The sequence below is a fragment of the Dipodomys ordii genome, unplaced genomic scaffold (assembly GCF_000151885.1).
Source record: "Dipodomys ordii isolate 6190 unplaced genomic scaffold, Dord_2.0 Scaffold45, whole genome shotgun sequence".
In the NCBI taxonomy this organism is placed as follows: domain Eukaryota; kingdom Metazoa; phylum Chordata; class Mammalia; order Rodentia; family Heteromyidae; genus Dipodomys; species Dipodomys ordii.
The window spans coordinates 4,154,062-4,172,703 of NW_012267261.1; the positions used below are offsets into that span (position 1 = coordinate 4,154,062).

At 36.1% G+C, this 18,642-nt stretch overlaps 1 protein-coding gene across 3 annotated transcripts in view; it reads right to left on the minus strand.

Moving 5' to 3' along the window:
- Fgf12 (fibroblast growth factor 12) overlaps positions 1-18,642 on the minus strand; it is a 559,926-nt gene that overhangs the window by 164,865 nt on the left and 376,419 nt on the right. For all 3 annotated transcript variants that reach the window (XM_013019387.1, XM_013019388.1, XM_013019386.1), the window contains one exon: positions 6,542-6,645. In XM_013019387.1, the coding sequence (XP_012874841.1) occupies positions 6,542-6,645 (104 nt within the window). The remainder of the gene's footprint in view (positions 1-6,541; positions 6,646-18,642) is intronic.

Consider the following 18,642-nt stretch of genomic DNA (forward strand, 5'->3'; position numbering starts at 1 on the left):
ATCCATTCATCTACTGAGGGGCATCTGGGTTGGTTCCATATCTTAGCTATGGTAAATAATGCTGCGATAAACATAGTTGTGCTGGTAGCTTTAGTATGGTCTTGTTTGTGATCATGCAGGTAAATGCCCAAAAGTGGGATTGCTAGATCATAGGGGAGCTCTACGTGGAGTCTTTTGAGGAACCTCTATACTGCTTTCCAAAGTGGTTGAACAGTTTTACACTCCCACCAACAATACAGTAGGATTCCCTTCTGTCCACATCTCCTCCAGCAACTGTTGTTATTAGGGTTCTTAATAATAGTCATTCTAACTGGGGTGAGGTGGAATTTCAATGTTTTTTTAAAATACGTTTTTATTGTTAAAATATCGTACAGTGTGATTACAACTACATGAGCAAGGTAATGAGTACATTTCAAGCTTTGTTGCCTCCTCTTTCGTTTTTCCCCTACCATCCCTGTCCTCTCATCTCCAAGACTACTACATTCCCCGGCCCCCAGCCCCCCACCTGCCAAAGTTGTAAAGTTCATTTTTCAACATAGCTTCCTGTACATCTCATTGATTTGCATTTCTTCTATGGCTAGAGAGGTTGAGCATTTCTTCATGTGTCTATTGGCCATCCTTATTTCCTCTTCAGAGAAGTTTCTCTTTAAGTCTTTAACCCACATATTTTTGGGCAGTTGTTTCTTTGAGGATTTGTTGTTGGGGGATTTAATTTTTTGAGTTCCAAGTATATTTTAGATATGAGACCCTTGTCTGTTGTAGGGCTAGTGAAGATCTTCTCCCAATCCGTGAGCTTTCTATTGATCTTCCTAGCTATGTCCTTTGCCATGAAGAAGCTCTGCAATTTCATGCAATCCCATTTGTCCAACCTTTCTTTCATTTGTTGTGTTTCTGGGTCTCTTTTAAGAAAATTTCCACCTGTGCCAAGGAGACCTAGGGTTTCTCCTATTCCATCCTGTAATGTTCACAGAGTGTCTGCTTTGACTCTGAGGTCTTTGATCCATTTGGTGTTGGTTTTGGTGAAGAGTGATATATAAAGATCTAGCTTTAGTTTTCTACAGGTGATTAACCAATTTTGCCAGCACTATTTACTGAAGAGGCTATCTTTCTTCCATTCTTTTTTTTAGTTCCCTTATCGAAGATTAGGTGGCTATAGGAGAATGACGTTGTCCCATTTGTTAGGAAATGGAAAGACTTGGAAAATATTACATTAAGTGAAGTAAGTCAGACCCTAAGAAACATAGGTCCCATGGTTTCCCTTATTTGCAACAACTAGCACATGTCTAGGACCAACAGAAAAGGTCAAAAGCTATGTACATATGACCATATAAGATGATGTTAAGCGAAATGAGCCCCAAGAAAAGGACACAAATATTTTTTTCTTTCTTGTTATTGTTTCTAATGTATTTATAATGTACCATGTGATTTTTATATTTCTTTGTATGTTCCTCTCCCACAGCATAACCCCTATTTTCACTGTATTTGATGATGGTGCCCTGCATCTTGTATATACACTTCTCTAATTTGGGGAGGGGAAGGGAAAAAAACAAAATACTTAAATAGGGATACAGGTTGACCTATTGTAATAATGAGATGTATAAGACACTATGTTGAAAAAGAACTTTACAACTTTGGTAAGGGAGGGGAGAAGAAGAAGAGAGCAGTTGTGGAGGTGGGAGGGAAGGGATGGCAGGGGAAAAACAAGGGAGGAGGCAACAATGCTCTATAGGAAATGTACTCATTACCTTGCTCATGTAACAATAACCCTTCTGTACAGTATTTTTACCATAAAAACGTATAAAAAAGATAATGAAAATTCAAGTAAATTTTTAAAAAAGGAAGACTGTTTTATAATAAAACTCATTACTTTGTTCAATTAATACTTTCTAATAAAAACTCTTTTTTAAAAGAAAAATATCAACAGCCAGGTACTAGTGGCTCATGCTTGTAATCTTAGCTACTCAGGAGGCTCAGATCTGAGGATTACAGTTCAGAGCTGGTCTGAGAAGAAAAGTCTGTGGGACTCTTATCATCAATTAACTATCAAAAAGCTAAAAGTAGAGTTGTAGCTCAAGTTGTAGAGCGTCAGCACAAGAACACAGCCCAGGCCCTGAGTTCAAGCTCCAGGAATTGCGCTCACCCATATGCATGCATGCATGCACGTGCGCGCGCGCACACACACACACACACACACACACACACACTACTGAGTGTAGAAAGCTAAGATATTTTCCAATTTTGCACAAAAATGTAAGTTAGACATGATTTTTTAATATATCACCTAATACTGCCTGATTCACTGATAACTAAACACAATGCAAGACTTTTGAAAATGTAACACTATATTTAACATATGACAGCATAATGGCAAGATGGTAAGCAAAAATGTAGAATTTGTTATACTCAAATAACTCAAGGAAAGCACTTCCTCATTAGCAATATTCTGAGAAAATGAAGACCTTTTTTTTTTTCCTTTTGGCTTTATTGGGGTTTGAACTTGAAGCTTTGTGTTTGCGCAGTTGCTTGCAGTGCTAGTGCTCTACTCATGCCTGCTCGGCAAAGAAATCCAGTCCAGTTTTTGCTCCTTAATTGGAAAGGAATCTTGCCAGCTTTCCTACCTAGGATGGCTTGGAACAGAGGTACTGTAGGGTGTCTCAGTTTCCTGAGTTGCTAAGAATACAGGCATGAGCTACCTGCTCTGAATTTTGCTTTTGTCCTTCAATAAACAATGGCATTAGAAACACATGTGGTAATTTTCACAAATCAGATTAGCCTTGAAGACAAAGTATCAACCTTTTCCAGAAGTTTTAAACTCGGGGAGTAAAACCAACATTACGTAGGACTGAAGAACACAACAGTGAGAATGTATTCAAAATGAAACTAGCAATTGCCTGGGAAAATATGTACAGTCACAATCAGGAAAACTCTTACACAGACCATTAGGACCATATGGCCAGTGAATTAGTGCCAGAATCAAACTGCATGATACCTCCATCAGTTCTCCCAGCAAGATTTTAACCATGTGTTTACATGAAGATTTTCACTTGCTGCTATGAGAATATTAATCTCTGTTAGAAAAGACTCTACTTTCAAAAAGAAAACGATGTCTGGTCAAAAAGATAATCTATTAAACCCTTGCCCTCCCCTCCAAAAAAGAAACAACACATGTAAAGAAAACTGCCTTAGAGGGGCTGGGAAGATGGCTCAGTGGTAGAGCGCTTGCCTTGCATGCCGGAGGCCCTGGGTTCGATTCCTCAGCACCACATAAGCAGAAAGAAAAAAGCCAGAAGTGGCGCTGTGGCTCAAGTGTTAGAGCGCTAGCCTTGAGCTGAAGAGCTGAGGGACAGCGCCCAGCCCCAGAGTTCTGGCCCTACAACCGGACCCCCCCACAAAAAAAAAAAGAAAAGGAAAATGCCTTAGAATATGTGAAATATATTGTAACCGAAGCTGCATACCATTCCTTAATACGTAGTAAAATTGTAACTGAGCCTGTATTCTTTCTAAAGAAAAGCAGTCTTATTCAACCCTCCAAATTCCTTTGTTTCAAATAAGAACCGTCAAATTCTTGTGCTGTCAAGTTCCTTTTTTTTTTTTCTTTTCCTTAGTTGAAAAGAATGTGCAAGTCAACCAGACACTGGTGGCTCATGCTTGTCTTCCTAGCTACTTTGGAGGCTAAGATCTGAGGATTGTGATTTAAAGCCAGCCCAGGCAGGAAAGTTTATATGACTCTTATCTTCAATTAACCATCAAAAAGCTGAAAGTTGACTTGTAACAAAAGTGGTAGAACACCAGACTTAGTGAAACATCTCAGGAACAACGCCCAGGTCTTAACTTCAAGCTCCAGTACTAACATGCATGCACAGGAACATACACACACACACACACACACACACACACACACACACACACACACACACGCCCCATTTCATTTGATTGACACATATTAACTGGAAAAAAATGGTGCCTGCCACTAACCTAGCTCCCTTATAACAAGGGATTAGAAAGTCAAAATTCAAGGTCAAACCAAGAGAAAATGTTGGAAAAAATTAATTTCAATCAAAAAGCTAGATGCATTGGCATAGACTTGGCATCTCAGTTCATACCACAATATTGCCTCCCTTAAAAAGGATTAAATCCATGGCAAACTATATAATTTTTGCTGATTCCTATGGTCAAATATACTCTAAGATGAAAAATAAATGATATCAAATTCAAAAATCATACATTAATGAGAAACCAAAAATTCATGTTAAAGACTTGAATTAATTATTTAAGGACATGGCCAAAATGACAAAGACCTTGCCCTGTATGCTCAAGGCCCTGGGTTCAATCTCCAGGACCACAAAAAAGTGCAAATAATAGATAGATAGATAGATAGATAGATAGATAGATAGATAGATAGATATGCATACATATATATGCATATACATACATAATATAATTCACACATAATCTAATTGTTGTCCTTTAACTTTTCTCTAATAAGGTGTTTTTAACTTTAAAACTCCAGGAATCATTTATCATTAATAGATAAAGTTCTCCCCTCTCTTCTCTGTTTCTCTGTCTCTACTCTCTCTCCTCTCTTCTCCTTCCCCCTCTCCCTCCAACTCTGAACATGCCCTTTAGATTTTAGACGTTTCTATATGGAAATAGCTAATACGGACATTCAAAATCCAAAGTAAATGGAGATTTTTGTTTAATCCATATTCTAGATATGATTGTTGATTTTCAGGAGGAAACAGAAATCTTTCACTGAAAAATTAAACAGTAATGACCAGGTGGTCTCTCAGGAAGACATCTTGGCTACTAAATCTTTCCCTTATTCTCCTTATTTAAGTAAGCAGTATTTACTACAGAGAGGAAAATCTGCCAATAGCAGTTCTAAAAATTACAACATGACATCAGCCTCGACCCAGGAGAAACATACCTTGCAAAGCTGGCAGCTTTAGTACACCAGTCAGAAGCTGTTCAAAGGTATACTAGTCACTGAGTTGAAAAGCAAGTAGAGTCATAATCACAAAAATTATTACAAAGACCACTAAGACCAGACAACTAATTAATTACTGCCAGAATTAAACTGCATGATGTCTCTATTAACTCACTCAACAAAACTGGAACAGAGACCTTCACCTGGCAATTGTAGTTTCCAGTGGTAGCAAATTTATTAGTCTATCTCACATAGGATCTCTAACTTTGAGCATCTCAAAAGGCAGATGAAGCGGAAAAACAATTATTTCTAACAAAAGAAAGAAAATAAATGAACTATCAGAGTACAAAATATGGAAGTGATTTTTTGGCTGCATACATTGTGAAAATATTCATTGGGTATTGAATAATAGGAAAATTAGGACATCCATTATTGTGGGTTAAGTGAAAGAAATTAGAATGAACTAAAAAGTTGTCCTTCTCCATTTTGTGACTATAGAACAGTTCCCTATAGGTCTCAAGAGCAACTTTCTCTTTTCTTCTTCCCAGAGACCTCTCATGTTTCTCTGTAACCTTTGATTTTATTTTCAACAGAAAACAAAATCAGTGCTGTCTCACAGTCTTGAAAATGTCTGCTTTCAGAACCACCTGATTCAGTGGTATAATTCTTAATGGCAAAAAAAAAAAAAAATCAAGCAACCTCCCTTTTGCTTTGGTTTTTAATATAATTTTTGCATTTATGTATGCATACTAAAAAGTAAGAGCAATCATAAGAGGCAGAAACTACTGCTTAAACTTAAAAACTAGAAGATGGAAAATAGAAATTATACAAAACATTCCATTCAGCTACATTCTCTCAATGCGTAAATTATTATTTTGTGAGTGACACAAGCGCAAGAATAATGTAAAGCACTATAACACAGGTTAGTATTTGTAATGTAGCCACTGGTCAAATAAAGCAACCAACACTCTCATTTTGAAGGAACAGGAATTAAACCAAAAAGAGTAATTTTCCCAAAAAAGATATAAAGACAATAGCTGAAATAGAAACTATATCCAAATTCCCCTGGGCCCTGATCCTGAACTCATTCCAGATATTTTCCTGCCTTTGAATCAAACACTTACTTGGAGAATATGACATAATAGGTACCCCATACAAAACCAAAATGCATTTAAAATTTTTTTCTCTAAGAGAATAAAGGAAACTCCATGAAAACAAAAACTGAAGAACTTCCCATTTTGTTATTCTTTGTGCTTAAAAGAGGAGTTACAGGGGAATGAGTGAACATTATTCCTTGAATTAGCCAAAAAGGTAAAATTTACAAGATTGTATATTCATATGGAGAATAGTGCGTGTTTCTCATTCAAGAGAATATAGTCTTTAAATGACAATAACATACAATATAACAAAATAAAAATATCACAAGTTGGAAAAACAAATTGAAAACTATGAGATGATGTAAGTACCCAATTTTCTTCCCTAAGATAATAAGTTCTTCATTACCTCCCAAAGTTAATGTCTCCCTCTCCCTCCCTATCTCTCTCACCCTCTCTCTCTCTCTCTTTTACACACACACACTTACACATTCTCACACATACACTGTGAGGTACTTACTGAACTGTAGAGATAGCCTTCACCATTCATGGCCACATAGAGGCTAGCTTTCACCCCTTGGATGGCCACCACACGCAGTCCCACAGGAATTAGATTGAAGAGGGCTGCAGGAACACAGAGAAAAAAGATCAGCGACATTTGGGATGAAGTGTCTTCCCTCTTATAATTCTTTTGAATATTATAATCCAATTCATTTTACTTAGGAAGAAAAAAAAGAGACACTGTTGCACGAAGAGAAAAAGAAGGTCTAAGAACAAAAATAATGGGGTTTTTCTCATACCCACAACTCATCTGGAATAAAAAAGAGTTTGACTTTTGATCTCTTGCTCTCTCAGGGGTTCATATGGATCTGGAAGTCTAGGATCACTGCTTCTCAAAATGAACATATACTCAAAAAGTATGAGCTGCTTTATTTTTCTAACAAACAAGCAAATTGTATGAAAAAATTCTCAATGACAGAAAGCAAATTTATATTCATAAGCAATAACAAAGTATGATCTTAAAACAAATGCCTGAATCATATTCTCAATCTTCTCCCCACAGTTGTAAACACTGTCTTGAACACAAAAGGTTGACTGTGAACAGTGCAGATTTATTGGTAGCAACATGGGGCTGCACATCTTGCTTCACATTTCAATTTCTCCATGTAAATGAAGACATATAAACAAACGGGCATATTATTTATAGACAGCTTAAGCTGTAATAGGTATATTTTTTATCCAAAGGAATATATACATGCATAAAACATAAAAAATTAAGATGACAAAGTTGCCAACATTCTAAAACAAAATGGAAATAGACTTAGAGCTTTATATATTTTAATCTTCCATCTTTGAAAACACTCAGCTATCTGTCCACTCACAGAAAAATTCATATACTAGAAAAAGTCAAATACTATCTTCTATGTTTCTTTTAACAATGTATCGCTATGAATTATAGATCACTGGCACTATTCCAGGAACTTAGTACAAAATAAGCAAAAACAGAAATATTACCCCTAACCTGAAAAAATTATACTATGGGAGGAGAATGATCCCATCCTTAAACTCAAAGATGGCATCTTAGTTATGAATGAAATATCTCATGGCTGTGTGCATAAAAGAATTGTTGTGCAGTGCACTTTAATATCCTGTCTTTAATAGAAGTGCTTATCCACCTTTCCCACTGACAAAATTCTCATCAGTTCTGATCCTTTCAAATTTAATACAAGATACACATGAATTAACCCAAAGCTTATAATCTTGGTTCTCTCAATTTGAGAGAGCAAGGTGTACACAACAGCACCTATATTCGAACCCATACAGTATTTGAATTTTAGTCTAATGTTTCATTGAGAATTACAGAGCTTCAAGCCTCAGCTGAAGGAATTGTCTTGGTCTTTGCATCTTTGACCCTGTTTCGTCATTTGTCATGAAAATGCAAAATAAATTATAGAAGTTGGATTAATTTTGATGTAATCTGGTATTTGTTAGCCCTATATTCTTACCTTTACCCTTCTGCTACTTACTGAAATAGCTTAAGAAATACAAGACCTTGGAGTCTACGCAGAGAGAAAAAGCTAAGACATATGGAATAACCTGATACAGTGTATAATGTATTTCTATAATTAAATCTAAAATATGCATTCTCTCTCTCTCTCTCTCTCTCTCTCTCTATATATATATATATATATATATATATATAAATTCTGTATGATAGAGAAGTTTGGGGAAAATGAAGATCTATGCAACCTGAGGTACTCAGAAAATGTTTCTGTAGAATATGGAACTTGAGTTGACATTTACAGAAGGGGTAGAAGTTGAATGAGCAAATAACTGGATACTTTGTGGGGCAGGAAATTAGTTGGTTTTGCAAAATCATGTGTCTGTGCAAGGAGAGAAAGAAAGATTAGGAAACAATTCACATTAAGAAGAAATGAGAAATGAGAAATAAAGGTTATCGGGGCTGGGAAGGTGGCTCAGTGGTAGAGCGCTTGCCTTGCGTGCATGAGGCTCTGGGTTCGATTCCTCAGCACCACATAAGCAAAAAAAAAGAAAAAAGCCGGAAGTGGTGCTGTGGCTCAAGTGGTAGAGCTGAGGGACAGTGCCCAGGCCCAGAATTCAGGCCCCACGACTGGACCCTAAATAAATAAATAAAGATTATCATTTTGTTGTTGTTGTTGGTCGTGGGGTTTGAACTCTGGGCTTGGGCGCTATCCCTGCGCTCTTCAGCTCAAGGCAAGTGCTCTACCTACCATTTGAGCCAGAGCACCACTTCCGGTTTTCTAGTGGTTAATCGGAGATAAAAGTCTCATGGACTTTTCTGCTCGGGCTGGCTTTGAACCATGATCCTCAGATCTCAGCCTCCTCAGTAACTAGGATTACAGGTGTGAGCCACCTGCACCTGGCAATAAAGATTTTTAAAAAGAGAGCTTATTCATGTAATCTGAAGAGACTGAGATTTCACCGAAAGGGCTTCACGTTGTGTGACAATATAAAGATGGAAGAAGCAAGGCAGATTATGAGAACCTGAGAGATTTGATGGTGGCACAATTCTTAAATCAACCATTTAGAGTTATACTGCTTTGAATCATTCATTTAACCTCTCTGCAGTGAGTTTCCTATTTATAAATAGATATAACAGATTATGGCGCAGTCTATAGAAGAACCAAATGCACTATCATGTTTTTGTAATTGGAATTGTGTTCTCTTTAGGTTAGTTGTCGTTGTTATCTAGTACTTTTCATTACAAATATGGATACATGGCACTGGCATAAACGCTGACATATTTGCTCAGTAATATTTTTACCTTATACCCAACTACTAATGAATTAAAGATAACACTTTATATATCTATGTACCATTTGATTTTTAAGGTATTGGCAAATTCATCATTTTTATTTGACCTTCATCTATAAATTCTATAAATAATGGTTACCTTAATTTTAAAAAGGACAAAGTTTGCATTCAGGGAGGTGACTCTGAACAAAAGTTTCCTCCTGCAGGGCGCTGGTGGCTCACGCCTGTAATCCTAGCTACTCAGAAGGCTGAGATCTGAGGATTGAGGTTCAAAGCCAGCCCAGGCAGGAGAGACCATGAGACTCCTATCTCCAATAAACCACCAGAAAACCGGAAGTGGCGCTGAAGCTCAAGTGGTAGAGCGCTCGCCTTGAGCTGAAGAGCTGAGTGACAGCGCCCAGGCCCAGAGTTCAAACCCCACGACCGACAAAAAAAAAAGTTTCCTCACTCTTTAATGAGAGTCTAAGATTACCCTAATTCTTCCTCTTTTCCTTTTCAATTTAAGTTTCCTGAGTACACACTCTTATCACAAATTAATGTCCTTGATTTCGTGACATCTCCCTACACATCTTGTAGCTAGAGGATTGCCAGCTCCTATGGACTCAATATTGAATACTGGCCAATGAAATATGCCAGGAAATCTTTATAAGTTTGGAGAAGACTTCCGGAAAGTCAGCTTATGTCTTATGCATGTTCTCCATCCTTCTTTTCAACCACTGTCTTCTTGCTATTTCATTGGAGATGTGGCTGCTAGATCACCTCAGACCATGAACAAAAGTCCTGTTTATATTCCAGATCTCAGTAAACAATCACTAGTAAAGACTACATTATATGCTAGCTAGAATCTTAATATTTAAAACTCAAGTATCTTCTCAATCTTGCCCTTTCCCAAAGGGATTCATTTTAGAATGAATTTCATGAAGTCAATCTATATTGTGAAGAATGAAATAGTAGAGCAGGTGCTCTTGATAAACCAAAGCCATATAGGAAAGAGTTTGAAAAAAAGGTAGCAAAGGGAACAGGTAGTCTCTGAGAATGTGTTGGGTAAAGTGGATATCCTCGTTCAAAAGAATGAAAATGGCCCAAGAACTTGCAAGACTAACAAGCATCAAATCAAAATCAATTCAAGATGAACATAACACCTGCAACTATAGAACTTCTAGAAGTTTTGGAAGAAACCTTTTTTGACATTGGTCTTGACAATAGTTTTATGAATATGACAACCAAACCATAAGCCAAAAGAACAAATAGACAAGATGGAGGATATAAAGCTAAAAGGCTTTTTCACAGTAAATAGTCAACAGGAAAAAAAGAGACATTCTAAATGAGAGAAAATATTTGCGAATCATATGTGCAATAAAAAGCAATATTTAAGACAAGAGTAAACTTTTTCCTACAACTCAATTGCAACGATAAAAATAAATATTTCAGTTTAAAGTAGGTAAAGGTTCTGAACAGACATTTCTCTAAAGAAGATATTCAATATTGCTCATCATCAGAGAATTATGAGCTATGAAACCAGGATAGCCATGCATAAATTATAAAAATATAAAATGTTAACTTTGATTAATCATGCTACAGAAAAAGTTATCTTCCTGTGGTTTTTCAGAAAAAAAATGTAATATAAAATGGTTGCAATACGAAAAAACATTACAAATACCATATATACAAAGTAATGAAAAAGAACTTATAGACTTGCAGCTATTTAACTAATTGAAATATGTTTTTGTCATGGGGTTTATCATCTTTGTGGTAGTCTTCATCTTAATCACTTTTCATTTCCTAAATCTAATTTTCATTTTGTGTATAATTCTAATTTAATTATTTTTTGAAGGGATGTCCTAAATCATATAAGCTTTAGGGCATAAGAAAAGTGTCAGACTCAGGTTGGAATTTAAATTGAGAGAAAAGGAAGAGCAATGAATGAAAATGGAAAATCATTAAATGCTAACTTTTTTAAGGCATTCCAGTAGGTCTTTGAACATAGAAAATGTTATTTGACTATAAAAATCATTGTTTGACTAGTGGCCTTTGTTTTAGACCTACCTACTTTAGGAGGTACAAAATGAATGAATAGGGAAATTAAAATAATACTTTTAATGTTGTAAGACATTCTGGTCTCAATCAATGAACCCTCATACAGAGCTAAACTGTTCCTGATTTAGACAGCAGTATTTTTTCCACGAATGTTTACCAAGTACTTACCAAATGCCAAATGTCATTCGTGTACTAGGAAAAGGCCTCTATAGATCAGATCACTGGAGAATGCATTTTGATGTATGTCTTTCTGGGGCTCCCAGTATTCTAGAGGCACTGGAAACATTTATTAATAATAATAATAATAATGTCCAGTAAGTACCTTGTTCTGAAAACCTGTTATTCAGTATTTGCTGAATAAACAAATCTGCTTTCTTTTGAAGCTATCTTTTCTTTTTGCTTTCTTAGGTCATATTTCCATAATTGAAAATGATAGATTAAATATACCATTTACTATGTGTAGAATATATTCAAATACGGACTCCAACAGAACAGACAGAAAACCTGACTGAGATGACAGAAACATGTTTGAGGTGAAAGAAATATAGAATGAATAGAGCTTATTTTCTGTGTCTGTCTGTGTTTGTGTCTGTGTCTGTATTTCTGTAGAAATGCAAGACTAAAGGGAAAGAAAAAGAAGGGAAGAATGTTTGGAAACTTGATACAACGAAAGTATTAACATTTTTGTAAACTGGTGCTGAATAAGACAAAGATAATAGGATGAAAGTAGAGAGAGAGAAAGCAAGAAGAAAGAGAAAGGAAAAAAAGAGACCAGAAAAAATAGAAAAATTAAAAATATGCAGATCCCCTATGGCACAGCAATCCCACTTTTGAGCATTTACCCAAATGTTTACAAACAAGACCACACTAAAGCTACCAGCACAACTATGTTCATTGCAGCATTATTTACCATAGCTAAGATCTGGAACCAACCCAGATGCCCCTCAGTAGATAAATGGATCAAGAAAATGTGGTATATATACACAATGGAATTCTATGCCTCCATCAGAAAGAATGACATTGCCCCATTTGTTAGGAAATGGAAAAACTTGGAAAAAATTATATTAAGTGAAGTAAGCCAGGCCCAAAGAAACATAGGCCCGATGGTTTCCCTTATTTGCAATATCTAGTAGATGTATGAGTCAAGCAGAAAAGGTCAGATAATGTGATGTTAGGAAAATGAATCCTTAGATATGTATTGTAATGTTTTTTTCTTTCATGCATTTGTTTCTAACGCATTTATAAGATTATTTCTTTGTTGCTTTGTATGTCCCTCCCCCACAGTATAACCCCTGCTTTCACTATATTTGATGTCGGTATAATTTGTGGAGGAGATGGGGAAAACAAGTCGTTTAAGGATACAGGTGGACCCATTGCAACTATGAGAAGTACAAGTTGTCATGTCGAAAACGAACTTTACAACTTTGGTTGGGGGTGGGAGGCTGGGAAGGGATGTGAAGGGTAAACAAAGGAGGAGGCTGCAATGCTTGATAAGACATGTACTCATTATCTTGCCCATGTAATTGTAACCCCTCTGTACAGTATGTTCACAAAAAATAAAAATAAATAAATAAATAAAAACAAAAAAAGACAAAGATAATTTATAAAATTAACTGTTCTAGTTCTTCCCAATTAATTTCTTGTTTATTATCTGCACTAGATTAATCTAGAGACACAATGGTAGCAATTCAGACAAAACACAAGATAAACTAGCCAACAAAGTTACGAAGAAAAAAGAGAAGAAGGGAGAAAGGAAGAGACAAAAGGAGGAAAGGCTTATTGCAAAATTTGTCTTTGGGTGATGAAAATTTCATCTATTCCCAAGTAACTTTTTAAGACAGATTCCTTATTGCTTGTCATGAGAAACTGCTATTTAAAAAATCATGGTTGTATTTTTAAATTCTGGATTGATTTTCTTTATAGTAGGAATGAATCTTTATAGTAGCATAAATCTTATGACCTACTAAAACCCCAAGTGGGAGCCTGGTGCCAGTGGCTCACATCTGTAATCCTAGCTTTTCTGGAGGGTAAAATCTAGAGGATCGTGGTTCAAAGACAGCCTAGGAAGAAAAGACTGAGATGTTCCATTTCCAATTAAGCAGCAAAATACTAGATTAGAAGTATTGCTAAGTGGTAGAGCACCAGCCATGAACAAGAAAGCTGAACAAGAGCACAGGTAGAATTTAAACCCAAGTAAACTAAAACATCTTAGACAAGAATGAAGGCATTTGGATTTGAACAATCAATATCTTTCCCACATTTCAAAATGTTCTCAATAAATATTTTTGTTAATGTGTAAATAACATTGTATGACACAAAGTATTCACTTAAAAACAAGTTCACCACAGGTGATTTTCTCCTATAATCCTTATCGCCCCTTGCAGTAATATTATGTTTATAATATCTATATAATTTTGTATAATATTTATACAAATAAATTTTGTATAAGTTTGTAATTCTGCCTAGTATTTACACACTATTATAATTGTAAAATGTATGATAATATTTTCAGGCCACTCAACTGTTTCTGTTCTTAAGTCATAAAATTAATATTAATAACCTACTAAAGTCAATTCTGTAGCCTTTCCATTCTTAATAAGAAAATGTTCTTGTTAAATGTTCAACAATCTGAGCCCTTAGATCCTCCAATACAAAAGTGTTTATATCCAGGTCCTGGTGGCTCACACCTGTAATCCTAGCTACTCAGGAGGCTGAGATCTGAGAATCATGGTTCAAAGCAAGCCTGGGCAGCAAAGTCCGTAAGACTCTTATCTCCAGTAAACCACCAGAAAACCAGAAGTGGTACTATGGCTCAAGTGGTAGAGTGATAGCCTTGAGCTGAAGAGGTGAGGGCCAGCATCCAGGCCCAGAGTTCAAGTTCCACAACTGACAAAAACAAAATTATTTATATAAATGATGGTAGGATATAGGCAAAAGGTCATGCATTATTTCATTCCGGTCTCACAATACTCTACATACAGCCCTTGTTCACATTGCATTTTCATACCTATGCATTTGCCTGAGTCTCCCTGAAAACCAGCAAGTTTTCAAAGGTAATGATTCATAAATCACTTATTTGCCTACGACCTTTCAGAAAAGTTGCCATTTGGTTAGAGGACTGTACCTATGCTTAAATCTAAATTTTCTTGGGCTATGCTTCATTGTAATTCATCTAGAATTCAGATTTTGAAAATAAACCTCTATGTTTGCCATTTTCTAAGAAATGAGTACTAAATATGTTTATTTTACTTTTAGCTCCTTTGCCTTTCAGTGTGTAATGCCTGGAACAAATCTAAACCATTGTTGTTATCAGATTTTACTCTTAACCCCAAGATAAGTATTCACATGTTTTTAGTTTTTTTCCTTTCATACAATTGTTTCTAACATATTTATAGGATGATTTCTTTGGTGCTTTGTATGTCCCTCCCCCATGGTATAACCCCTATTTTCACTGTATTTGATGTTGGTATAATTTGTGGAGGGGAAGAGAAAAACAAATCATTTAACTAAGGATACAGGTGGACCCATTGCAACAATGAGATGTACAAATTGTTATGTCGAAAAACGAACTTTACAACTTTGGTAGGGGGTGGGGGAAGGATCAGGTTGATGGAGGGGGGAGTATGGGAAAGGATGGGAAGGGGAAACAAAGAGGAGGCAACAATGCTTGGTAAGAAATGTACTCATTATCTTGCCCATGTAATTGTAACCCCTCTGTACAGTATTCTCACAATAAAAAAAATTTAAAAAAAAGTTAATACCGGAATTTAGGGAAAGATCTGATTTGTTCTTTTCTTTTAGCTTTTAACTTGTGAGAAGACTGGGGCCAACTTCCATGTAGAAATCGTGAGCACTAGTTCTTTAATATGTCTGTGGTCTTAGTGATTAAAAACTGTTTAAGCTTTCTGTGCCTTTGTTATTGTTTTTGTTGTGATTGTTCTGGCAATAAATACTGAACTGTTTAGAATGTCCATTGAGTTATAATAGAAGATGACTGAGGATCGAGGTTCAAAATCAGCCCAGGCAGGCAAATCAGCAAGACTCTTATCTCCAATTAACTATTAAAAGCTTAGGTGTGGAAGTATGTCTCAACTGGTAGAATGTTAACCTTGGATGAAAAACCTAAGGTAGATCTTGAGGCCCAGTACAGCCCACAAAATAAAGAAAGAAGACTCAGTTGAAGACTCTGTAAGCACAAGCAACTATACATTTCAAATAAGGTAACATAAAATACAAAAACCACATCTTTTAGGCTATGTTGGCTCCACATTTATAACGTCCTACTTATAAAAAAAAATTCCCAGATAATCTCACTTCGCTGATTTAGTTCACCAACTGAATTTCTTGACTTAAGGCACTGATTAGCGGTTTGGGGTTTAGAGGCTAAATGTGTTTCTCCTGAGAACTGACTGAAAGCACACTGTGGGTTTTCCACAGGATAAACATTAGCATCATGGTGAGCTGTCTCTGCTAAAATGTGTAGATGTGTTTGCCTTCCCTCTCACGGAAGTCCTGCCGTTGGCTTTCAATTCTGATAATGCCCTATAATGTTTCCTAAGATACTTCAGAGATGGTTAAAAACCTGTATAATTAACAAGCCGATTTGATGTGTCTCTTTTTTTCTTTAAGATGAAAAATGAAGCACATCACCACCGATAATGGAAGCCAATGACTGTCATCACTCATCCTCTGCAGCCAATTTGTCTTGCAGAGAAGAGTTGTCTTACCAATGTGCAGAATCCAGTGAACAGCTCAGGTGTCTGTCCCTAAGATCATCAGGCCGAAGAGAAGCATCTTCTAGAAAATCTGTGCATGTTTTGAAGCTTTTAGATTTGCATATCCACAAAGTTTTCCTTCAAACACTCTGTTGCCAGTGTTACTACCCTATTATGTTAATTAATTAACTCCACATATATAATACAATGCAACGCAACACAATATAATATACATAACATATATTAGTTTCCAGACTTGATTCCAGGCACTTGTAATGCAGTGGTGAAGTGAGAGAACATTGATTATCATAGGAGCTACAATCTAAAACAGGAAAACTGATTCTGTGGGTGTACCATGTAGCCATCTTTACTGATGGGAGAAACGGAGTGCACACATGGTGTTCCTAGCATCATAAAGTCATCTAGGAGAAGACCTAACCTAGGTTATGGCTGGCTACAACGCTATAAGATATTATTGTTTTTAAATAGAAGAGGGAATGTAGTACTTACAATCCAGGTAGCTGTGAAGATACTGAGAAAAGAAATAAGAACTATAATGAGGAAAATTGTGAGTCTTCAAAGCCATTTCACTCATAAAGTGCAAAACCCTTTAGATTTCTAGTCACAATCACACAGACGAGGCAAGGCAACTTTTTGAAGTTAATTTAGACACACTCAACAGAAACTGCACCACGTTAATATTAATTTCTAAATAGTATACCCTTCACATTTTAGACGAGAAAGTGAATTTAAATTTATTTTTAAAGAAGTGATGGGATTTAAAATAAAATTGTTTGGAAAATGAGTGAACATGATGGAAGGGGTAACATTGATCAGCACGTATTATACTTCTAACCTGAATTATGGAATTAAAACCTCTTTGAAGAACTACTTAAAATAAAAATGATTGGAAAAGTAACTTGATGATTTATTCCTTACTAAAGGAATATAATTCTCTATCTTAAAATCTCTCCTTCAGCTCATCTCTACAATAAACTCTAGATAGAAAATTCATTCCAAATATCACATTTCACTCATCACTCAACATCCTCAATAGCCTCCACTATTTCTCCATTCCTTACAAAATTACAAAATTCAAACTCCCCTTGAATGGCATTTAGGGATCTGAAACATCGCCTTACAAAGCATCCACACCGCCTCTCTCCAAACTAGTCAGATCATTTTTCTCCAACATGGCAGATTCCGCCACTGCATGAATTTGTGTCTCTCCTTATCTGAAATTCAGTTCTTATCCTTGTCTTAAGTTGTATGTCTTGTTCCTATTCTTCACAATTCAATTTAAACCCAAACATTGCTGAACACAATGGCTGTAGGAAATCTCTGATCTCTGAAATGTAGCTATTCTTCTGATCACTGGATAGTGCCAGAGAGACATATTGCACTATGTCTTGTTTTATATAAACACCAAAATACCTTTTCTGCTCTGGATAGGGAAAAAGTGGGGTTATATCACATTCAACTTTGTAATTTAATCACTAGACTGCAGTTTGTTCCCACTGCCTTGGCATTAATGAACATGAACCCTTTCATATGAGAGGCCCGCATGATGATCCAATCATCCTGTAGCCCCTCTACAGTGCCTGAAGAAGTCATTGGAAGTGAAAAAGAAAAAGTGAACATTATGAGAACTAGTGGAGGCAGTGGGGATACAGGAGAGGGCACTCAGGTCACTGTCTTGTCATCTCAGACATGAGAGCTGCCTTTTACAAGAAAATATCCCAATAAATTCCAGGGAGAAAGAACAGAATGATTTGCACTGTGCTTTAAAACAAACATCAGATAGTATAACTTCATCTTAAGTATTTGTGCAAATTTGGACCTTAGACTTTAAAAGCTGAAAATTCCAGAGATAATTCAGCTCAGTGTTGGAATATATATATATATATATATATATATAATTTTAGCATGTTTATAAAAATTCTAATGGCCAGGTCGCAACCACCACCAAATGAAGGGAAATCTTTGAGACTGAAGATCACTATTTTTAATTCCTCAGATGATTTCAATGTGCAGAACTGCTGAAAAGAAATTGTATACTCAAGAGTCAGGGTTAGTTTGCTCAATCTCCCAGGTGATGCTGATGTTTCCCCAACTTTACCAACTCTCCCCATCCCAAGTGTCCACATCACCTTGCAGCTGTTTGGAGAGATGATTCTCAGCCCCATCCAAAAATTACTGAGTCAAAAAATTCATTTGAACATCTCCAGGTGATGACTGTGAACTTTATGTTAGAGAAACACTCTTCCAAGTAGTAGCTCTGAGTGAGAGTTTGTTAAACTTGCAAACTCCCCAGCCTCCCACCCTCAACATTCTAAATAAAACTCAGGGCTAGAGTCCAATAATCAACAGTTTAGCCTATTAACCTGATTATAATGCACACTCAACTATGAAAATCAGTGTAGGAAAATAACTGCTCTTATTCTTAACTACAATTATTTGGAATTATCTGGGCTATTGTAAGTGAATAATGAAGCAGGGCTTAATCCTGATTTTTTAAAAGAATTTTCTACGATGAGATGAATGGATCAAGAAAATGTGGTATATATACACA